The sequence below is a fragment of the Castanea sativa genome, chromosome 10 (assembly GCF_040712315.1).
Source record: "Castanea sativa cultivar Marrone di Chiusa Pesio chromosome 10, ASM4071231v1".
Taxonomy (NCBI): domain Eukaryota; kingdom Viridiplantae; phylum Streptophyta; class Magnoliopsida; order Fagales; family Fagaceae; genus Castanea; species Castanea sativa.
Genome location: NC_134022.1, coordinates 37518071 through 37536934, shown reverse-complemented (window position 1 = coordinate 37536934; position 18864 = coordinate 37518071). Strand labels below are relative to the sequence as shown.

At 35.1% G+C, this 18864-nt stretch overlaps 1 protein-coding gene across 6 annotated transcripts; it reads right to left on the bottom strand.

Moving 5' to 3' along the window:
* Nucleotides 1–1177: 1177 nt before the first annotated feature.
* Nucleotides 1178–18375, bottom strand: LOC142613134 (uncharacterized). 6 transcript variants are annotated; one of them, XM_075785343.1, is made up of 23 exons: nucleotides 17373–18373; nucleotides 16218–16407; nucleotides 14992–15107; nucleotides 13189–13397; nucleotides 11962–12081; nucleotides 11710–11838; nucleotides 11496–11621; nucleotides 9859–9914; nucleotides 9670–9769; nucleotides 9464–9581; nucleotides 8996–9202; nucleotides 6863–7199; nucleotides 6517–6610; nucleotides 6003–6111; nucleotides 5496–5767; nucleotides 5220–5347; nucleotides 4853–5087; nucleotides 3714–3902; nucleotides 3205–3494; nucleotides 2413–2629; nucleotides 2059–2301; nucleotides 1703–1779; nucleotides 1178–1597 (listed from the first exon to the last, which is right to left on the bottom strand). In XM_075785343.1, the coding sequence occupies exons 2-23, from the start codon at nucleotides 16280–16282 to the stop codon at nucleotides 1450–1452; spliced, it is 3585 nt and encodes a 1194-aa protein (XP_075641458.1). In that variant the 5' UTR covers nucleotides 16283–16407; nucleotides 17373–18373; the 3' UTR covers nucleotides 1178–1449. The 6 variants fall into 6 exon arrangements, with proteins under 6 accessions (XP_075641458.1, XP_075641459.1, XP_075641457.1 ...); XM_075785344.1 differs by having other exon boundaries at nucleotides 16218–16339; nucleotides 17373–17503; XM_075785342.1 differs by lacking the exon at nucleotides 16218–16407 and having other exon boundaries at nucleotides 17373–18375.
* Nucleotides 18376–18864: the final 489 nt, after the last annotated feature.

Sequence of the window (18864 nt, the reverse complement as noted above, 5' to 3'; positions counted from 1 at the left end):
TTCAAGGCAAGTACAATTTTGTTGTATTATAAATTTGAATTAAATTTTAGTTATTTAAAATATATTATTTTCTACATTAATTAATACTTATAAGATAATACATTATTTTCCTAATTTATTGTCATTATTAAGTGTCTATTAATTTGCTGGAATTTATGTGATGAATCATGAAACTATTCTGAAACATTCAAAGGTGGACAACAAAGAATCCAACTGTAGTATTAACGATGCCCAATGTCCTCGATCTACAAAAAAAAGAAATCATTAACATGAATAATTTCTTATGTTTATCTTCATTTCTTTTATTTGGTAAAAAGGATTGCATTAGAGGATAGTAGCAGTACAATATCGTCTTGAAATGTCACAAGAAAAGCAAAGGAACCAGGGTATCTAGAGGTTCCAAATTAACAAATTCAGGGCTATACACACGTCACACCCATTCTGGCCAACGCATCAGCAGTACAGCACGTGATACGCCAAAAAAAAAAGGAAAAAGCATCGCTTTCAACCTGGATAAATAAGCACTCTAGTGGCCTGCTTAGACAATATAAATAATGATAATAGCCATATTAATTATAGTATAAATTACTAATTTGGCCCTAACTACAGTGTGATGTCCAATTTCTTCCCTCATCCATTAGTTCTCTCAATTTGATCCCTTGATTATTAATTGTGTTAATTAAATCCCTCTGTTTTTAAAATCAAGTCAAGAAAAGGTCAATCTCAACCTTAAATTTCTTCTTTTAAATTTTAACAAAATTTTTAGTTAATATGATAAAAGTATCGTACAAGCTGAAAGGTTATCATAGAAAATGTGAATTTCAAAATTAATTCAATTTTAACCACTAATTTCAATAAAATTTAAAAGTAGAGGCGTGCAAGGATGAAATTGATTTTTATTTTGTGAAGGATGACATTGACTTAATTTTAAAAGTTAAGATCAAATTCACACAATTAATAATTGAGAGACCAAGTTAAACCTTGAGGGACCCAATTAGTAATTTACCAAAGTACATATAAGCATTATCAAACTTTTACCAGGTTTTGAATTCCATGCACTGTACGTTAGATTAATCATTCGATAAGTAGATTATATGAGAAAACGGAGGGAATGGTATACGATCACTGAATGAATAAAGGATATGTGAACTGGTACTGCAATTAACACTTTCACAAGTTGTGACAAATGGTGAGGTAGTAAAATAACTGTTTACATTGTATAAAAACTGTATACATTATGGGGGGAAAAAGGACTGCATATTGCTCACACTGTTTACAGGTGATTACAATAACAATAACAAATCTATCTTTCTCCTATCATTTTCTTTCTTTTTCCTTTTTCTACTTTCTCTAATCTCTATGTCAATCACTCACCTACTCAAACATACAAAATACCTATGACAACAAAAATACATGTTAATGTGGAAATGCCATCTTGTGAAACCCAAGTTATAAGTGCCAGAACATGTCAAAATTATTACTATACAATGATCGGTCTTGAATCTCCAGATTTGCCACATGCCAATTGATTAGTCGGGACTGGAAGAATTTACACAAAACCAGTGCAGCAGGAAAAATCCACCATTCACTTTCATCCCTGCGCACAACCACCATTAATAATCACAGTTAGTTCAGTGTTTTGTCAATGGCACTACTTCCTAACAATAAAATGAATATTTTTTCAAAGCTAAAATTCCCTCACATGCCAACATTCCAAGGTTGAAAGTTTGGTGGTGATGGAGCATTATGGTGAAAATATCCACATAGAAATGCAATCACCTGAAAGAAAATAAGGTAATTATATTTTAATTCATTAAAAGAAGAATGACAGTCAATTTCAAACTGAAAAATAATGTCTATTTCAAATACTTATATCAACCAAAACTCCACTAAAGATTTCAAGATTTATGTTCTTCACACACTTTTTTCAGCTAGCAAAATACGTATAATGTAAGCTCCTCAGCCTATATGTTCATTGGGTGAAAGCAGACTAATCAGGGCTCAAGAATAAGTAGAACCACTCAACCTGAATCTTAATGAGCAGATATTGCAACTTACTACATTAATCAAGGATGTAATGTTCCACAAGGCGTAAACACGTGCAAGGCCTGCAGAACGTCTAGGTCCATGACTGAACAGAGCATTGATTCCGGCAGGAAATGGGAGAAGAATGCCGAGGGGTAAAATAAACAAAACTAGGAAGACGTCTAACAGTGTAAATGAATACAACTGGAGCAAAGTAAGCAACACTAAGCTAAAATCTCCTAAAAGTAGCATAGAGATTACTAAACCGACAAGATCCTGCAATCAGACCAAAAAGGAAAAAGAAATTTGTTGAGAGAGAGGAGTGAGAAGTAATCAAACTTTCAAGTGAAATTTAACCAATAAAATGCCATAATCAACTCATTATACCTGGTGTCCAACAGGTTTAGTATTATGAAGTACAAAAGAGAGGAGATAAAATATTTCTCTCTTTTCTTCAATTTCTAGTACACTGTTAGCATCTAAAATGCTGCCAAATATCCTTCTTCGCCTCATTAAACTTTCATTGTTTCCATGTGCTTGGTTTAAGGGTGTTTCTTCTCTCAGATGACCGGATGGAGGATTTTCTCTGTAAGTGTTTTTCGCACTGTAGACCAAGGGAGAAAGAAAAACAAGTCAAACTCAATTCAATTACTATCATATATATGCGTGCATATGTTGGTCAGCATGTACAAGAGAGTGATGTACACCAATTCACCTCCCTCATCTATCCTAAATATGCTCAAAAACACAGCATAAGACTTCAGATTTCTATATTTGACGTTGTGTGTGTTTCTGCTGATAAGCCTGGTGAGCCTGTGTATGTTCATAGCACGTAAGTAATAAGGTGCATGTGTCTATTCTTTCACCTACACCTCTTCTGATCCTAATACTTGCATTCATGTTTCTTTTTATTATGTATGTTTCATGTTTCTTTTTATTATGTATGTTTGATATTATGGTCTCTAAACCTTCAACTTCAATGACGCTTGTAAATTTGATACATTTCGTGTCATCTCATCCACGGAAGCACAACATAACATTAACACCCACTCAATTTTGGCAAGATTTCACCACACAACTAACAGTACTAAGTATAATGAAAATGAAATAGAAAGAATCTAATGTGACCACATATTGGTTAACATAGGTTATCAATCACAAAACACTACAGAGCATTACCGTGATTGTTGCTCAGTTCGTACTGCTCCACCAATATATCCAATGGATACAGGATCATTTTCTTCTTCTATAGCATACACCAAAAGTCCATACTGAAAATAACCACAAGCTGTAGCCTGAAACCAAGCAAGATCAACATGTATACCATGGACCCTCAAAGCAGGATTGGCATGAGTTTCAAGCCATCTGAGAACAGGTTGAAATGTTACTCTTAGTCGACTACGACGAACTAAGCGCAGTTGTGCATTTAATCCAGCCACTAATCGATACCATGTGGTAGGTGGGACTGACTGCAGGCCAGAAGCATAACAATTAGCAAATTCTATAAGAGCTACATCTTAGAAGAGATCGATTTAGAACCCCTCCCCCCACAGATCTCATCTCTCTCTCCCTCTAATGTGTAGGTGTATGTGCATGTGTTTGTTTGTGTGTGTCTTTCTCTAAACTTGCTTGTGTTTCGTGTGCATTGATCATTTTTTTACTATGAGTCCCTGTATGAATTAACAAACCTGACTCATAAGGCTTGTGAGAATATTATCGCTGTGAAGTGAGAAAGGGGCCATGTAACTTCCATCTCCTCCAAAAGGTAATAACATAGGAAATCTTTGGTGTAGGCGAGGAGGAAGATCAGTTCTCTTTTCATCCCCACCCAGGAAGAAGTCCACATATGCTAGCATTAAATCAGAAGTTGCAGCTACCTACAGAAATACATGAAAACATACCCAAGCTTAAAAACCAATTAAATTTCACTGGGACCACATTGCATATTCCATATTGCGAGAGATTAGATTTCGCAGAGGATTACACACTGAAAACCAATTTGTGCTGAATGGTAAGTCCAAATCCCATCTATAGTGAATGAATATGCACTCAAGTATCACTAAAAGAGAAAGTTAGATGTGATTTATATTTCTTAACATATGTAACTACTGGCATAAAAAAAGTGGGGATTGTAATTGGATAAAAGGATAAGAACATTAGACATTGTTAAGAATAAATAGTCAATTATAAAATCAAAGGCAAACATACAATCTAATGTCAATAAATTAGACCTGGATTTGGATCCAAGTACGAAATGCCTAAGATAACACTCCATTATTAGTTCTCATAAGCATTAATTTCCTTTCAGTAGGAAAAATTAAATGCCACAAAACCCTTGACATGCTTATTCATGCCACTTTATACAGCAAAATAGCTTCTTTTTTTAAATCATAGTTGCATCAGGGTTATAACTGAGCTGGTAAATAAATCAGATATTGTACAACCACCCCCCCCCCACCCCCCCCGGGAAGCCAGGTCATTCTCCAGGTCTCAAATAACACTTCGAACCCCAATGTCTACCCCTCTTTTTCTTTTTCTTTTTCTATACATTTCAGTGAGTTCATCCCACCAATTTCACCCCCAGAGTATACCAAAAAATAACGTTCACAGCCACTTTGGTAGAGTAGTATCTACAGCATTGAATGCTCAGCCAGAGCACAAATGGTAGAATCTTGGATAATTTATGCAAGCATATCATAGATGTATGGATGCATCGCCTAAAAAAACTTAATAACTCATTAATCATTTAAAATGCATCACATGCAACATAAAGTATCATAGTCTAATGAAGCCACGACAAAAAACCAGAACTTGTGCAAAAGCAAACCTTGATCCCTTCATAGAGAGCACGTGAACGGCAAGAACGTAAGCAAGCATGATCATACTCTGATCTAACAAATTCACGCAATCGTTGCAATTTCAATCTCCGGCGCCACTGTTGCCATGACCATGCAAGAGGATATGCTAGAACAGAAAGAATGCTGTATACTGCTCCCTCCCACCATTGATAGGAAGCTATAGCATTGATCTCATCTACAAATGTATTAAATGCACCCTCATATCTGCCAAATTAGATAGATTGAGAGGAAAGACTTCTAATCAAATATAATTAAATTAACAAAGAGATAATAACAATGAAATCCATAAAGTGGCAACTGAAGTAATCAGGAAAAAAATGATCCAATTTAACTTACACAATCTCTTTTATTTGTTCTGGAGGAGTATGAGGTAGATGCCAAGGTTCACTGAAAGTATTAGGACCCATGAAATACATTCTATGCACATGACTCTGGGACTCTTCAGCTCTGTTTGTTTCCAATACCTAGTATATCGATAGCACCTTGTTAACATCCGATATCATGGGTAGAGACAGAGCAAAACTTACAAAAGCTGTATGTGAAGACTTCTTTTCTCGTACAAAAATCAGTACAAAAAAGACAATTTTATAATGCAAGATTGTTCAAAGGAACCTCATTCAATGACTCCAGAAAAGGGAAGGAGTGATCTATTTGAGAGCCATGTTGAGTAGGAGCTGGTCCTGGGAATTCATCTACCCCAACAAATTTCATTCTCGCGGCACTGAGCACCAGAGCTAACAGAACGAGGAGAACAATAAGAAGAAGACCAAATAACCAAGGCCCACCAAATGTATAAATCAACTCTTCAAGAGCTGTATAACAATTTGGCATGTGATATCTGTCTGAAACGCATCTGTAAGGACAAGGAGTTTCAGCTATACCTCCTGTTAAAGAGGACAAGTTGACAATCCATACATTAATTCCAGAACTTCCAATTATTTTTTGGAATAAGAAACAACAAGGATATAAAGCAAATGAAACTACAGATAAGAAATAATTCCCCCTCCAAGACAAAAAAAAAAAATTGCAAATCAATAAGAATTGACAATATTTCAAGGGCATATGTTCCTTTATCTCTTATGATAGAAGACAAATTAGCCACCAATAACATAGAAGTACCTCGGACAGCAATGTATTCAGCACGATGGGGAAGCTCTTGAGCAGGACAATGATGACAAAGTGCTCTATCAGATCCCGTAACATTCTTATAAGTGCCAGCTGGACATTCCTGAAGATAAAAAAACAATACAAATACAAGTTTCATAATTGAAAAGTTATATGATGGAATAAATAGTGATGCATACTAAACTACAAATTTAGAGAGAGAGAGAGAGGTCCATAAGTAGCACACTATGATGCTCTGCATTTTCTACTATCATTTCTAGTTGTAGTTTTTTTAGTTCATGATTGTAATTGTATCCCACATAATAAAAACTCATGCAAAGATAATAATAAAAAAATGAAAAATTCCATTTATTCATGGTAGCTTGAAGTTGACGAATATACATTTTTTATGTTATGAAATCTGTGTGCAGATATACAAACTCAAATTAAGAAATGCTGAACAAATGAAACAGTGTGCAAACACAAAGGAAATTAATGATATCTTAATGTTATCAAATTGCAGACCTACCTCACAAAATATACCATATAGTCCTTTTGGGCAAGCTTTCCCAGTCACTGTCCCATTTTCTCCAGCACCACCTTGGTGTTTACCTTTCCCTCCCCTAACCATTACAGAAAACATCAATATGCTACCAGAAGACTAGCTAAATTCAGTGATGATATAATTAAATGAAGTAAATAAAATGAAAAACGTGACAGCATTGAATCTGCCATATCAAATAATCTTTCATTGAATGAACAAGCTCATTATGAACCAATAAGTTCTTTATTTTCACAAAATAGAAAAACCCATAGAATTCACAAGAACATATAGGAATATGTAGCATTCACATAAAAATTGACTATGTCTGAACCTTGCATGGATAATTCCTTTCACTGTAGCTATGGGCTGGTACACATCTCCAGTGGGGATGTCAGACCAATGAAAGTGAATCCTTCCACCACCTCCTCCACCAGCCCCAATGGGACTACTGAATCCCCCAACACTTGAAAGGATAGCAGCCTCACCAAGTGCCATTGTTTGCAAAAACAGAAGAATAGTTCCACCAGACCCACCTCCAGGACCTCCATTTGAACTATTTGCGACAGCATAATTTGCCTTTCCACTAGTTTCTTCAGAATCCTCTCCATCTGCACTCACTGAGCCTTCAATTGACAAACTTGACAAGGGATGCTCAAATGAACCCATTACTGCACAGGAAAAAAAAATTATGGAGGATATGAAACTAAAGGAATAGCAACTGTCAACTCAAATAAGGTTTGCATATGATAAACTACCACTAATACCTGACAGAAAAATGTGAATTTAATCACTTAACGAATATTTTCTTATACCCCCCTCACGTATGGGCCTAGATTCCCCCTCAAAAGTGGAGCTCAAATTGAATTTTTAATTTTTAAATGGAAAGTAGGTGGAGCAGGGTTCGAACTCATGATGACATGCTTTAATACGATGATAAACTACCACTAATCTTAAAAACCTAAGATGATAGGAAATTGTGAATTTAATCACTTACAATTGTTTTCTAACAGCATATAACAGAAACAGAGCCAGCTTCCATTTATACAAGAAGGAAATTATTATATCTTTTTTTTATAAGTAATAAAACACATTTTAAAAAATGTTGAAAAAATAACACAACCTTGGTACATATGAAAGTGTACAAGAGAAACGCCTAAAAACAACTAGCATTCTTAAATTCTAGATAATAGAAGTCCAACATTGCAATTATTAAATCATAATGAAACAACAAAAATAAAAGAATGATAAGTTAATTAAAAAAACTGATATATATATATATTTATAAAATTAAAAAAATAAAAAAAACCTTAGTAATAAATAGCCAGATAAATTATAATTAAAAAATAGGTATTACACCATAAAAGTTACAAATTTTATATTAAAAATAGGCATTCTTAAATTCTAAGAGATAATAAAACAGCAACAAGGCAATTATTAAATCATAATAAAAATTAAAGAATAATAAGTGATGGAAAAAATATCTTAGTAATACACAGCCAGATAAATTATAATTAAAAGCAGGTATTGCACTATTATGTGACGTTTGGTACAAGGGAATCCACATTACTCTTGGCATCCAAATTCTTAAGAATGCGATTCCTAGGAATCACATTCCTAGGAATGTAGCTATTCCTATATTTGGTTTCATTGGAAATCTCTTAAGATTCCTAAGAATGTGAGATGATAATATTTAGTTTATTCCTAGGAATCTTAAATGAATTATTTATTTTTCCCATTCTATCCTTTGAATGTGAATTACCAAGTCATTTTTTCTTTAAAAAATCTTACTTTAAATAAATAATGAAAAACCAAATATAAACTATTAATTATGACAAATTCATTAAAATTATAGTCTAACATTTCAAAATGACAGGTACAATACAAAAATAACTACTTAAATTCTCAAATGCTTTTATTCTTAATAATAATTTTTAAAAGAGTTTAATCCATAATAATTTATTTTATATTTTATCTTAATTGCGTAAATGATAAGGAAAATGATTAAAATTGTCAATTTATAAAAAATATAATTTCCTTTAAGCTTGGGAATCTGGATTCCCACCTGTTTTAAAGGGAATCCACATCCCTACTGAGAGGGATTTAAGGGGGGAATCCAGATTTCCCTGGCATCTAATTCCCTAGAGTAACTTGCAACCAAACATGAGAATCTTTAAACATTCCTAAGAATCCTAAAATATTACCTCGTACCAAACGTCACATAAAGGTTACAAATATAAAGTACATGACTTCAAAAGATATTTAAACACAGGGAAAAAGATATTTAAAAAAGAGGCAAAGAGAAAAAAAGGTGCCCATGAATGGCACCATCCACCTTCACTCAAATTTGACTAAAATGATTGCAGATACATATAACAAGTAAATTTAATTTTCCTCAGAGATCCTTGTCAACATCTTCCGCCATTTTATGGCAAAATAGTGACAAGATGATGTACTATTGACCCACCTATGATACCACCACCTGCAGTTGAATCAGCTAAGCTTTCATCTCCACTTCCACTACCAAGTTCACAAGGCAAATTTGCATTCCCATATGAAATACCACCCTCAACACAACTACCATTGTAACATCCAAGCCCGCCTTTACCACCATGCCCACCACCACTGCCAACATTGCTCAGAACACGTCCTCCACCCACACCACCTGTGCAGCCTGTACATACACAAACATGAACTCCACTTAAGTATATGATTTCTTCCAAAGAAATCAAAATGTGTTGTTTTGTTTTCTACAGAACATTTAAACTGTGATGTAATTGTGTGTATCAACCTGGGTGTTTGTGTGGCAGAAAGAAAGAAAGAATAAAAGGGGGGGGGGGGGGAGCGAGTGAGAAAGACTAAAGCGGAGGAAGCATAACTACTGAATCAATCACTCATGGGCATAATAAAATCACTAGTAAAGGGGAAAAAATACCCATCCCAGATGCACTTATTATTCCAGAAGACTGTACAGATATAGTTCTTGCTCTATGGAAATGAACCACAGAACCTTTTATAAGGCCTTCAACAGTTATATCCTCAACTCGGCATATCTGGAAAAGCAAATTGATAAAGCTTCTAAATAGATCCAGATTAATAATTTCAAATCCTACTACTGCACCAACTCAACTAAATAAACACCTGAAGAGTGAAGGACAGTGATGAGTTCACATTGCAATCTTCAGGCGGATGGTGTAGTTCAATAGGACAATCTTGGTTTTCACAATGGAGCTTTGGAGTCCTAACAGAGATTAAAATAAAAAATTTACGCTGTAAATAGAGCATTAGAAAATTTCAAGCTAGTGATGATACAGCTAGATCCAAACTTACACAACAGCTGTTGTTGCATTCTCCAAGGGACCACGCAAAACAGATTCCAGTCCAATCTGTCAAGCAAAAAGGAGAAATCAATTGGTAATCATATACGCTAAAAAACACAATAATCTCCTAACATGCATAGCATGTACAATCCTATAGCTCAGAGAAATCTGCAAATAATTATCATGAAACCAGCCATTCATGGACTTTTTTTATAGCCAACTACTAAATGATGAAGTTAAGGAACATAATATAATTATTATGTTGTAGAAGAAAGACTATATAAATAGATAAAGACAGTTGGGCTTAATAGTACTAAGAGAACCAACCACGAACCATCCAATGGGCCCCCCCCCCCCTCCCCTGATTACTAAAACTCACTGATAAGTATGATCTTCCCCAAGAATTTTAAGCAATCCGGGAGGCAATGAACTTACAGCTTGTTTGGGAGAGGGGAATTAAAGGGGATGAAATGGAAAGAAAAGAATTTTTAAAGAATATTCTGTTCATTCCCGTGTTTGGCAGTTTATTCGGAAGGAAGGGAATGAATCAGGGGTTCCATTTTTTAATCCCTCTTAAGCCTTAATCCCAAAAATTAGGAGGAATCATAGGAAATGAAGAAAGATACATATTAAGCTAATGGAAGTTGATAATTCACCACTAATCCTCTACAGAAATTTTTTATGTTGAGTACATCACAACAAAACTTTTTTTTCTTATAAGCATCAAGCAAAACAGGTCAGTAAAATAAGCCTGTTTTTTACTTTCTATAGCATTTACTGAGCACAATATGTATAGTTGTAACCTATTCTTCATAATAATATGTTTTTTTGTAAATCTTAATTCAGGTAAAGTATGAGAAACAAAATGTGGACAAGACTTGACTGTGCTGATTTAATATTACAGTGTTATATTTCTCATAAAATAAACCAATAAGAGCTTCACAAAAAATAAATCTTTATTAGATCTTTCCATGCATAAAATAGAGTTGAAGGGGCCTCCACCCTCAGTCAGACTCAATGTAAGAGAATACATCATACAAATCACAATGTATGCATTTTAGAAAAAAAAAAAGGTTTGGCACTTGACTGATATGAGCATTTAAAAGGCATATGCATTACCTGCACAGTGAGGCAATATATCCAATCTCCCCATGCCCCAACTTCAAATTATTGATAAAGAAACATAAATATAAATTTAGAAGCATTTTACAGCCTAAGGGTTGTGACCAGAAGGGATGTCTGAAATTTTGGATTAACTACCAGATGCCACAACTAGATTTCTTAACTTGCAAGTTTTTTTTATTGGTCTAGCAAATAGTTATTGTTAGATTAAATTCACAATTTCCTAACAACTTAAACTTTTGGAACAATAGGTAATTTATAATGATATTATAACAAGAGGTCCCAGCTTCAAAACCTGTCTCCACTTTACCTACCATTAAAAAATTCCCATGTGTGTGTTAGGCCCACTTAATAAGGGCAATTTAGGCCCCACACATGAAGGGGAATGTCAGATTAAATTATTAGATTCACCAATTCTTAATTGCTTAACATTTTGGGACAATCAATAATTTATCAGTTAAAAGCAAATATGAAAAATAATCAAAGAAAAAATAACAAAACATTTATAATGGAACAGTTGCTTACATGAATACTATAAAATAGTGATAGAACCAGACGTTGTGCTTCAATTAAATTCCCTGGTCCTGATAAATTCAGTAGACCTTGTCCATGAACTCCCAGATTTGCATTAGAATGTATGACAGATGATTTCTGAAATGGAAAAGGTAGAAACATCATATATGAATACATTATAAGCAATATGTGCTTTAGAAAATGCCAAAAATGGACAGTGACACACCTTGAGAACAATTAAATTACTAGCCTCAAGTGTGGATGTAGCCAGTATCACGTCTCCACCACCATCTATAAGCATTGTGGAATTCCACATCAAGAATATTTTCACAGACATGCGTAGAGCCCCATACACCTTAAGGAAACAAACCCATGTTATCATACAACACAAGCACATAACAAAGTTCAAACATTAAACCTCAAATTGCATTAAACAATGTGGGAAAGCCTAAATAGAACGTACTGAACGGCTAGTTACCTTGATCTCAGAGTCACTCATCAACAGTTCTTCTGCCAATAACTCAAATTCTGATGAAGCATAATGTGCAAGCCCAAAGCTCAACTTTCCACCACACAGCAGACTTATCTGTCCTTCTACCTGATATGGTGCATCATCAGGAGATAATGGAATTAGATAGCCCATGTGAATCTTGATTGCATTTTCAAAAGGATACAAAATAAACCAAACTTCAGTTCTTTTAAGATGAAATAAACACTCAAAATCTCTTCTATATAGAAATTTGTGGTCAATGAAAATTTATTGTTCAGAATATTCTCGAGAGCTCCATACATGGAAAAGAATTCACAATTTTAATTATAATGAATTCTATAAATACATCTCAATACATCCACATTCACACTGACTGACTTAGATAGGCTCAATAAAATGTGGTTAGGAGTTCAAATGAATATACCAATCTCATAAAATCTAGATAAGGATTAATATATATATATATATATATATAGGCTCAATATATATATCCATACCGTAAGCACCAAAATTATGATCATGCTTAAGGTAAATATGCATAAACCAGCGGTTTCATAGTCACAATGGGCTAAGGTCAAGTTTGATGTCGGAGGATAGATCAAAATGTAGATGGTCAAGGGAGAAAGAATAGGAATTTAGAGAAGACAATTGAGCTGAATATAAAAATAGGCCCTAAGAATCAGCACTTAGGGTTTGCTTGGAATTAGCACCAAACAGAAAAACTTAGGAATCAACACCCAGCAATTGAAAATTTCCAATTCAAAAGTGCATTCCTCAATATCTGTCAAAAGAGCATTTGTCAACAATAAGTAAAAATCATTTGTAAAAAAAATCCATATAATCCTCAACAACATAAAATTCAAGAGTGAAATCTAAAATAAATCTGAAATTCAAAAATGAAATCCAAGATTTCAGATAAGAAAAAAAAACATATTGAAATAATTTTAGCTGTACTCCCTGCATTTAAGTTCCATTAAACAAGCACCCACCCCCCTAGTAAACAATTAAGGAGTATATTTTAAACAAGCCTTTTTTTAATTTCACACAATTATATCCAACTTCTCTTTAGATAGAGAGGGAGGTAACACAAAAGGTCTTTAAGTTTAAACTCCCAAAAAAATATGAGTACATAGGGGTTGGCCAGAAAGTAAGAGCAAACCATGCATAGGAACAAGAGCTCTGCCAGTATAAATTATGCATCTGAATTTCACTAACCTGGACGCGACTCCAAAGTAATGGCACAGAAGCCCTGGCATTATTTTGAATATAAACATTTGTCCAGAGAGGCTGATTAGGAAACTCCAAAAGAAGTGTCTCCGTGTCTGTTGACATGTTGTGATTGCTAACAATAAGGCTCCGGAGGACAGCATCATATAAAGTCCCAGCAGCACCTGCATTCTTTGGACAGCCAAAACTACTTCCTCCTGCAAATGATGCTTGCAGTTGCTAAATAATTCCACATATTGACATAAGATTTAATCAGAGGATATGCAAGTTGCTTTTCCTAAGAATAAAAAAATATTTGATAACCATCTGATATCAAGATAGTAACTTAGTACCCATCAATCCTGATCAACATAGACACCTGACCAGACAGCTAATAAATGAAGAGTGTCCCAGAAATGGAAAACATTAAGGAAAAAATAATAATAATGTGAAGAAGACAAGCAAATTCATGGTAAAAAGCAATTAGAACCTAGTAAATGAGATTTCAAAATGAAATAGGCTCATGGGTTTCTCTGTTTTCTTTTTCTTTTCTTTTTTTTATTGATAGGCAACTACAACTCATCCTCCACCACTTGATTACAGAGAAAATTTCATAAGATCCAAACTATAAGCAAATAAAATTGAGAACCAATATCTCCCCCCCACTTCCCCCCTAAAAACACAGCTGTACATATACAAAAAGAAATTAAGGTTTAAAGATGGAATAGAATTGGAAAGAGCGATGTATCATTGCATTAACTTACAGAAAATGTTAAAAACATAGATTTAAACAACAACAACAAAAAAGCGAAAAGGGCCAGAGCACTTTCAATCTAGTTTGTTGTCACTTGTCAGTGACCTTATTGATAAACTCAGTGAGAAGGAATCAAAACAACCAAATGAACCTCCACTAACTGTTACAAACACAATTCCACGTGCATACGGGTGGTGATGCATGTGCAAGAGAAGAAGGGAGTCCATAGTTTGAAGGAATTGTTAGGTATATTCAACTTTTAGATGATATATTTTAGTTTCCCATGTAACTTCCTTTGTACATGGGGAGCACTTTTTTTTTTCCTTTCTCTCTTCAATAAATGTCTTCAATTACTTATAATATAAAAATAATTTTTTTTTAAAAGACTGCTTTCCATCAAGACTACAGCTTCTTCTACTTTTGTTTAGATTTTAAGCTCTTTACCAATTTTGTTAACAGCTCAATAAGCACACTTAAAGCTCAAAGGCCAAGGTGTAAGCACTTTGCTTTGTCAAAACGAAACTCATTTATTGAAATGAGGCCCATGCATGCTTTTCCAGCAATTTTCTAAGAAGCAGAAAGCACGCTTTTTAAAAAAATTGTAAATCATTATCATTAATGGAAATGAGATGGAACGTTAATTTATTATAAAAACACCATAGGTGTTGTCTTCCACACAAAAAAAAATGCCAACATATCAAAAGACACAAACAAGGACGATTTTCTATTCTGTTGCTTTTTGGTCTTTGCCTTTTAGATTCATTTGATCATATTCAACGATATTTTCTAAATTCAGTCTTATTTCTATCTTTGCTACAATATTTGGTTGTATTGCTGGATTTTCTTCTTAAACCTCTATAAGTTTCAATTTGCTTGAATCTCTTTAGCTGGATCATATCAGATCTAAGTTTTTCTTGCTGCATCATTCTTTTTCCTTTTTGTTGTAATGTACTCATCCAGTGTACTGTGTACATAAGGTTTCCCTTCAATTCTAATAATTACTTATCAAGAAAATATAAAGGGAGCTAACCATAGCCAAAGAACATAGTGAGTCTCACCATGCACAAAAATTTCTGGGTCATAATGCCTGCTGAAAACATTAACTGAAACTCTTCCACCACCGCCACCGCCATATCCATTACCTCCACAAGCACTTATCCTGCCACTGCCAGTCCTGCTCTTATGAAAGGAAAACACTTCAATTAAATAAGTATAAAAATCTATATTTCCATTACTGAAATTTTTACAGATCTATGTTGAGGTAGATGCAAATACAATCACACCCACATCTACACAGACAGAATGGGTAAGACTTAAATGGAATAATATGCTGTTGAATGTCTCCCCTAAAAAATAAAAATAAAATCTGAATTAATTTTATCCAGCGTGTGCGCACGAATACATGCATAGTAAGGCACACACACATGCACCAATGCATGCACATAAAAATGGAATAAAATGGATGCATCTCGTGCTAAAAATAAAAATCTACATTACATGTTATCTAAAATGCATGGTGCATGCCCACACAGGAACGCATGTGTATATAGATACAAACCAGTGTATTGCTAAAGTTGTGCTATTATAAAATCATTTTTAAAAAAATAAAAAAGACATTATACACATCTTCCCCCTAGAGCAAAGCTACAAAGAAAATGCCCACTCCACTTTGAGATAACACTCATTTCAAGGAAGAAAGATTAAGTGTTTCTGCACCACCTACTTATCATATATTAATAGTTAAATCGTTTGTATGCTTTAACAATAAAAACTGGAGAAAAATATAAATTTTAATTAACATTGAATGTAATCAATGTGATGATAGGCTATCATGGGACAGCGATCAAGAAAAGTCTTTAAATTTTGATGATGCACAAACATTTTAGAACTTCTAAAAAGGAAACTTATAAAATAATAATTGGATAGAAAAAGAATTTAATCATTCTAGCAGCAATTTTAAAACAATCGAAGTTCATGAATGTGAACAGAGCAGTAAAAGTCAAATTATATTAGGGATTAGCTTAATCTTCAATGTAATTTACATTAGGAACACATGTCACATCAATGGAATTACAAGATTATGAAACCACAATATGAAGGGAAGGTGATAAGGAGAGAAGAAAAAGGCAAGGCAATAGGAGTAAATAGATGCTAATGAAGTTATTGGACGAAGAATATATATAGGAAATTTCAAATGTCATTTAGAAAATAGACCCACACTCCCTACAACTCAAGCTCTGGTTGTGGAAAATAACAGTGAAACCATAATATAAAGGGAACTCACTTTTCCCTGGTAAAAAGTTGTCTCCTGCTCCTCTTCATAAATGAATTCTTATTCCCCACCAACATAGTTACAATACTAATTCTGCTTCAATATTGCCATTCATTTTCCTCTTCAAGGTAATTCTGGTTAGAAAATTACACAAAAGATGATTTCCAATCTTGTTTCTCAAATTCAATCTAGCATGCATAACCTGACCGGAAAAGAAGAATGATGTTTTAAAACGCATAAATAGTTAGAAACAGAAAGTTTAAACATTGGCCTCCTTCACCATTTAACTTCAAACTTCGCCAGAAGAAAATACTAGAAGAATGCATGTCAAGTCCACACAAAAGATAAGGCTTAACGATACCCAAATCATTAAAAAATATTAAAAATTAAAAAATCTCCCACTGTATGGTTACGCTAGTATTGTCAATATATCACAAAAAGTTCAAAATTGCGAGGATAGCAGCACAGGTGAAAATTTTGGGGCTCAAACCATGACCCTCTGCAGAAAGCAGTGATAGGTACCATCCATTTAAAATGCAAATTTTAAGTTTGGGCTAACATTGAAACTTCAGGAATTACAACAATCTATGATATTTGAAGGGACTTTAAAACCAAAGCATCAAATCAAGCAATGCAAAATTTGCACCTCAACTTTACTCTTTACACTCCGGAAGAAGAAAAAAAATACATCTTTTTATGCTAGATTACAGAATTTCACACCAGAACGAACGCACAGACACACAAAAGGAAATAGCATATCAGAGTACCAGAATTAAATCCCAAATTTTTTTTTTTTTTTTTTTAAGTCACGGACTCACAGCAATTAATCTACAAAGTAAAACGCAGATTCAGATATTTTATTTCTATATATTATCCTTTATTTTTTGTACTACTTATTTCAACTATTGTAGGCCGCATCTAGGTTTCTGTTTTTCTATTATAAATTTCCGTATAGCTCTTCTAAGATTTTTACCTGCCTTCTCTCACCAACCCACTGGAGACAAAAACGCAATTTCTATGAATAACCTAAAATTTTCTCGGCCAATTAAATGATACCAAACAAAACTCAATCAAATATCTAGTTGCCCTATATTTCATCAACTACGAAAATAGAAGAAAAAAGCTAAAGACAGAAAGATGAATCATCAGAGAGTTATAAAAGTTTACATTTTAGAAGCGATGATGTGAATACTGCCACCAGAGCCACCTCCACCTTTAGTCCCTCCATCGCCGCCGTCAGCTAAAATGCTTCCCTCCACAACAACAGTTCCCACAACATCCATACTCACCCTTCCGCCGCCCAATCCGCCGTAATCCGCCTCCTTGCTCGTGGTCCCGCCGCGGCTTCCGTAGCTGCACGGCTTCTGCAGCGACGACCACGAGTAAGCGTCTCCGCCCCACACGTCTTCCGGCAGCTTCGTGTCGTCCAGTAAGCAACACGCGCCTCTCCCGCCGTGTCCTCCGCCCGCACCGGCCACTCCTTGCGGCGTACCGCTCGTCTCCGACGGGGGATTCCCCGCCAGTCCCGTCGTGTTCACCACCGAACCATTGAGGAAGCTCGCGTTGTGCGACGCCAACTCGAACGCTCCGGTCACGATCGAAGAATTTGTGCCTAAACTAAAATTCCCGGTAATGTTCACCGTAATCGAACAGCCGGGAATCGGACAGTGAAACCTCACCCCGGGGAGGACGTAAAAATTTCCCTTCCCTGATATATACACGTCGCGAGTGAGGTTCAAATCGTTAACTATCTGACACGTGGCGTCGAGGTCGCCGACGCCGTCTAGGTCATCGGTGCACGAAACCGACGGCGGGTGAGGTGGCGGAGGTGGCGGCGCCGGCGGCGAGTAGTCCTGATGGAAGAGATTGAAATCGGAAGCGAAATCGGTAATCGAGAAATCGCCGCCGTCGGTTGCGGATGCTTGGACCAGGGGTAAAAAAGTAAAGAAGAGAATGGTGAAATGGAAAATAGGAGAGTTAAATCGAGCCATTCACTTGTGGAAAAAGTCATTAAAATGAAGGGCTGAGATTGTATCTTTGAGTTAGTAGCATTTCAAACCCTAGAAATTGCTCTGAGAGAAAAAAAAAGCAGTTGAGGGAGCTAACAGCTAAAGAGAGAATGAGAAGGAAGACAAAGTGGATGAACAGAGAGGGAAAGAGAGAGAGAGAGAGAGAGAGAGCTTTATTTTAATTTATGGGAGGAGAAAGAAATTATCAGATAAGGTAAGAACATTGTGAACTTGGGGTTTTTGTAGTTTGATTGGTTCTTCGTTGCCGGTAGAGTACTGGATAGCCTACTTGATTATTCAATCATTAAATAGTAACTGAACCTGTTATAAAGAGCGTTGAATACACTCTCCTAATTAGGAAAGCTCATTATTAACTGTTACCAGCTTAGAATTATAATTAGAAACTGATTTTATGAATCTGATTAGTGATTACTTGTTTGTGTTTATCTTCACGCGCCATTTGGAGCGTGAGTGAGAGAGTCGGGGCGCGGCGATAAACCGACCTGCTTAAATCGTTTGGACATGTAATCACCCGCGGGGAAATACAATGTGTCACAGGCGGAGTGGTATTTCGCCAGCAATGACAGTTGACGGGTAGCTTGAGCTTCATGTGTCTGTGAGATATGTGTGAGTCTTACGGGTGATGGCGT

Excerpts from the sequence above, each read along its gene's own strand:
- LOC142613134 (XM_075785342.1), bottom strand. The coding sequence starts at position 18,196 with ATGGCTCGATTTAACTCTCCTATTTTCCATTTCACCATTCTCTTCTTT. Across the intron at positions 11,839-11,961 it reads TGAGTGACTCTGAGATCAAG|GTGTATGGGGCTCTACGCAT; the intron begins GTAACTAGCCGT and ends TGTTTCCTTAAG. Across the intron at positions 2,302-2,412 it reads CTAAACCTGTTGGACACCAG|GATCTTGTCGGTTTAGTAAT; the intron begins GTATAATGAGTT and ends GTCTGATTGCAG.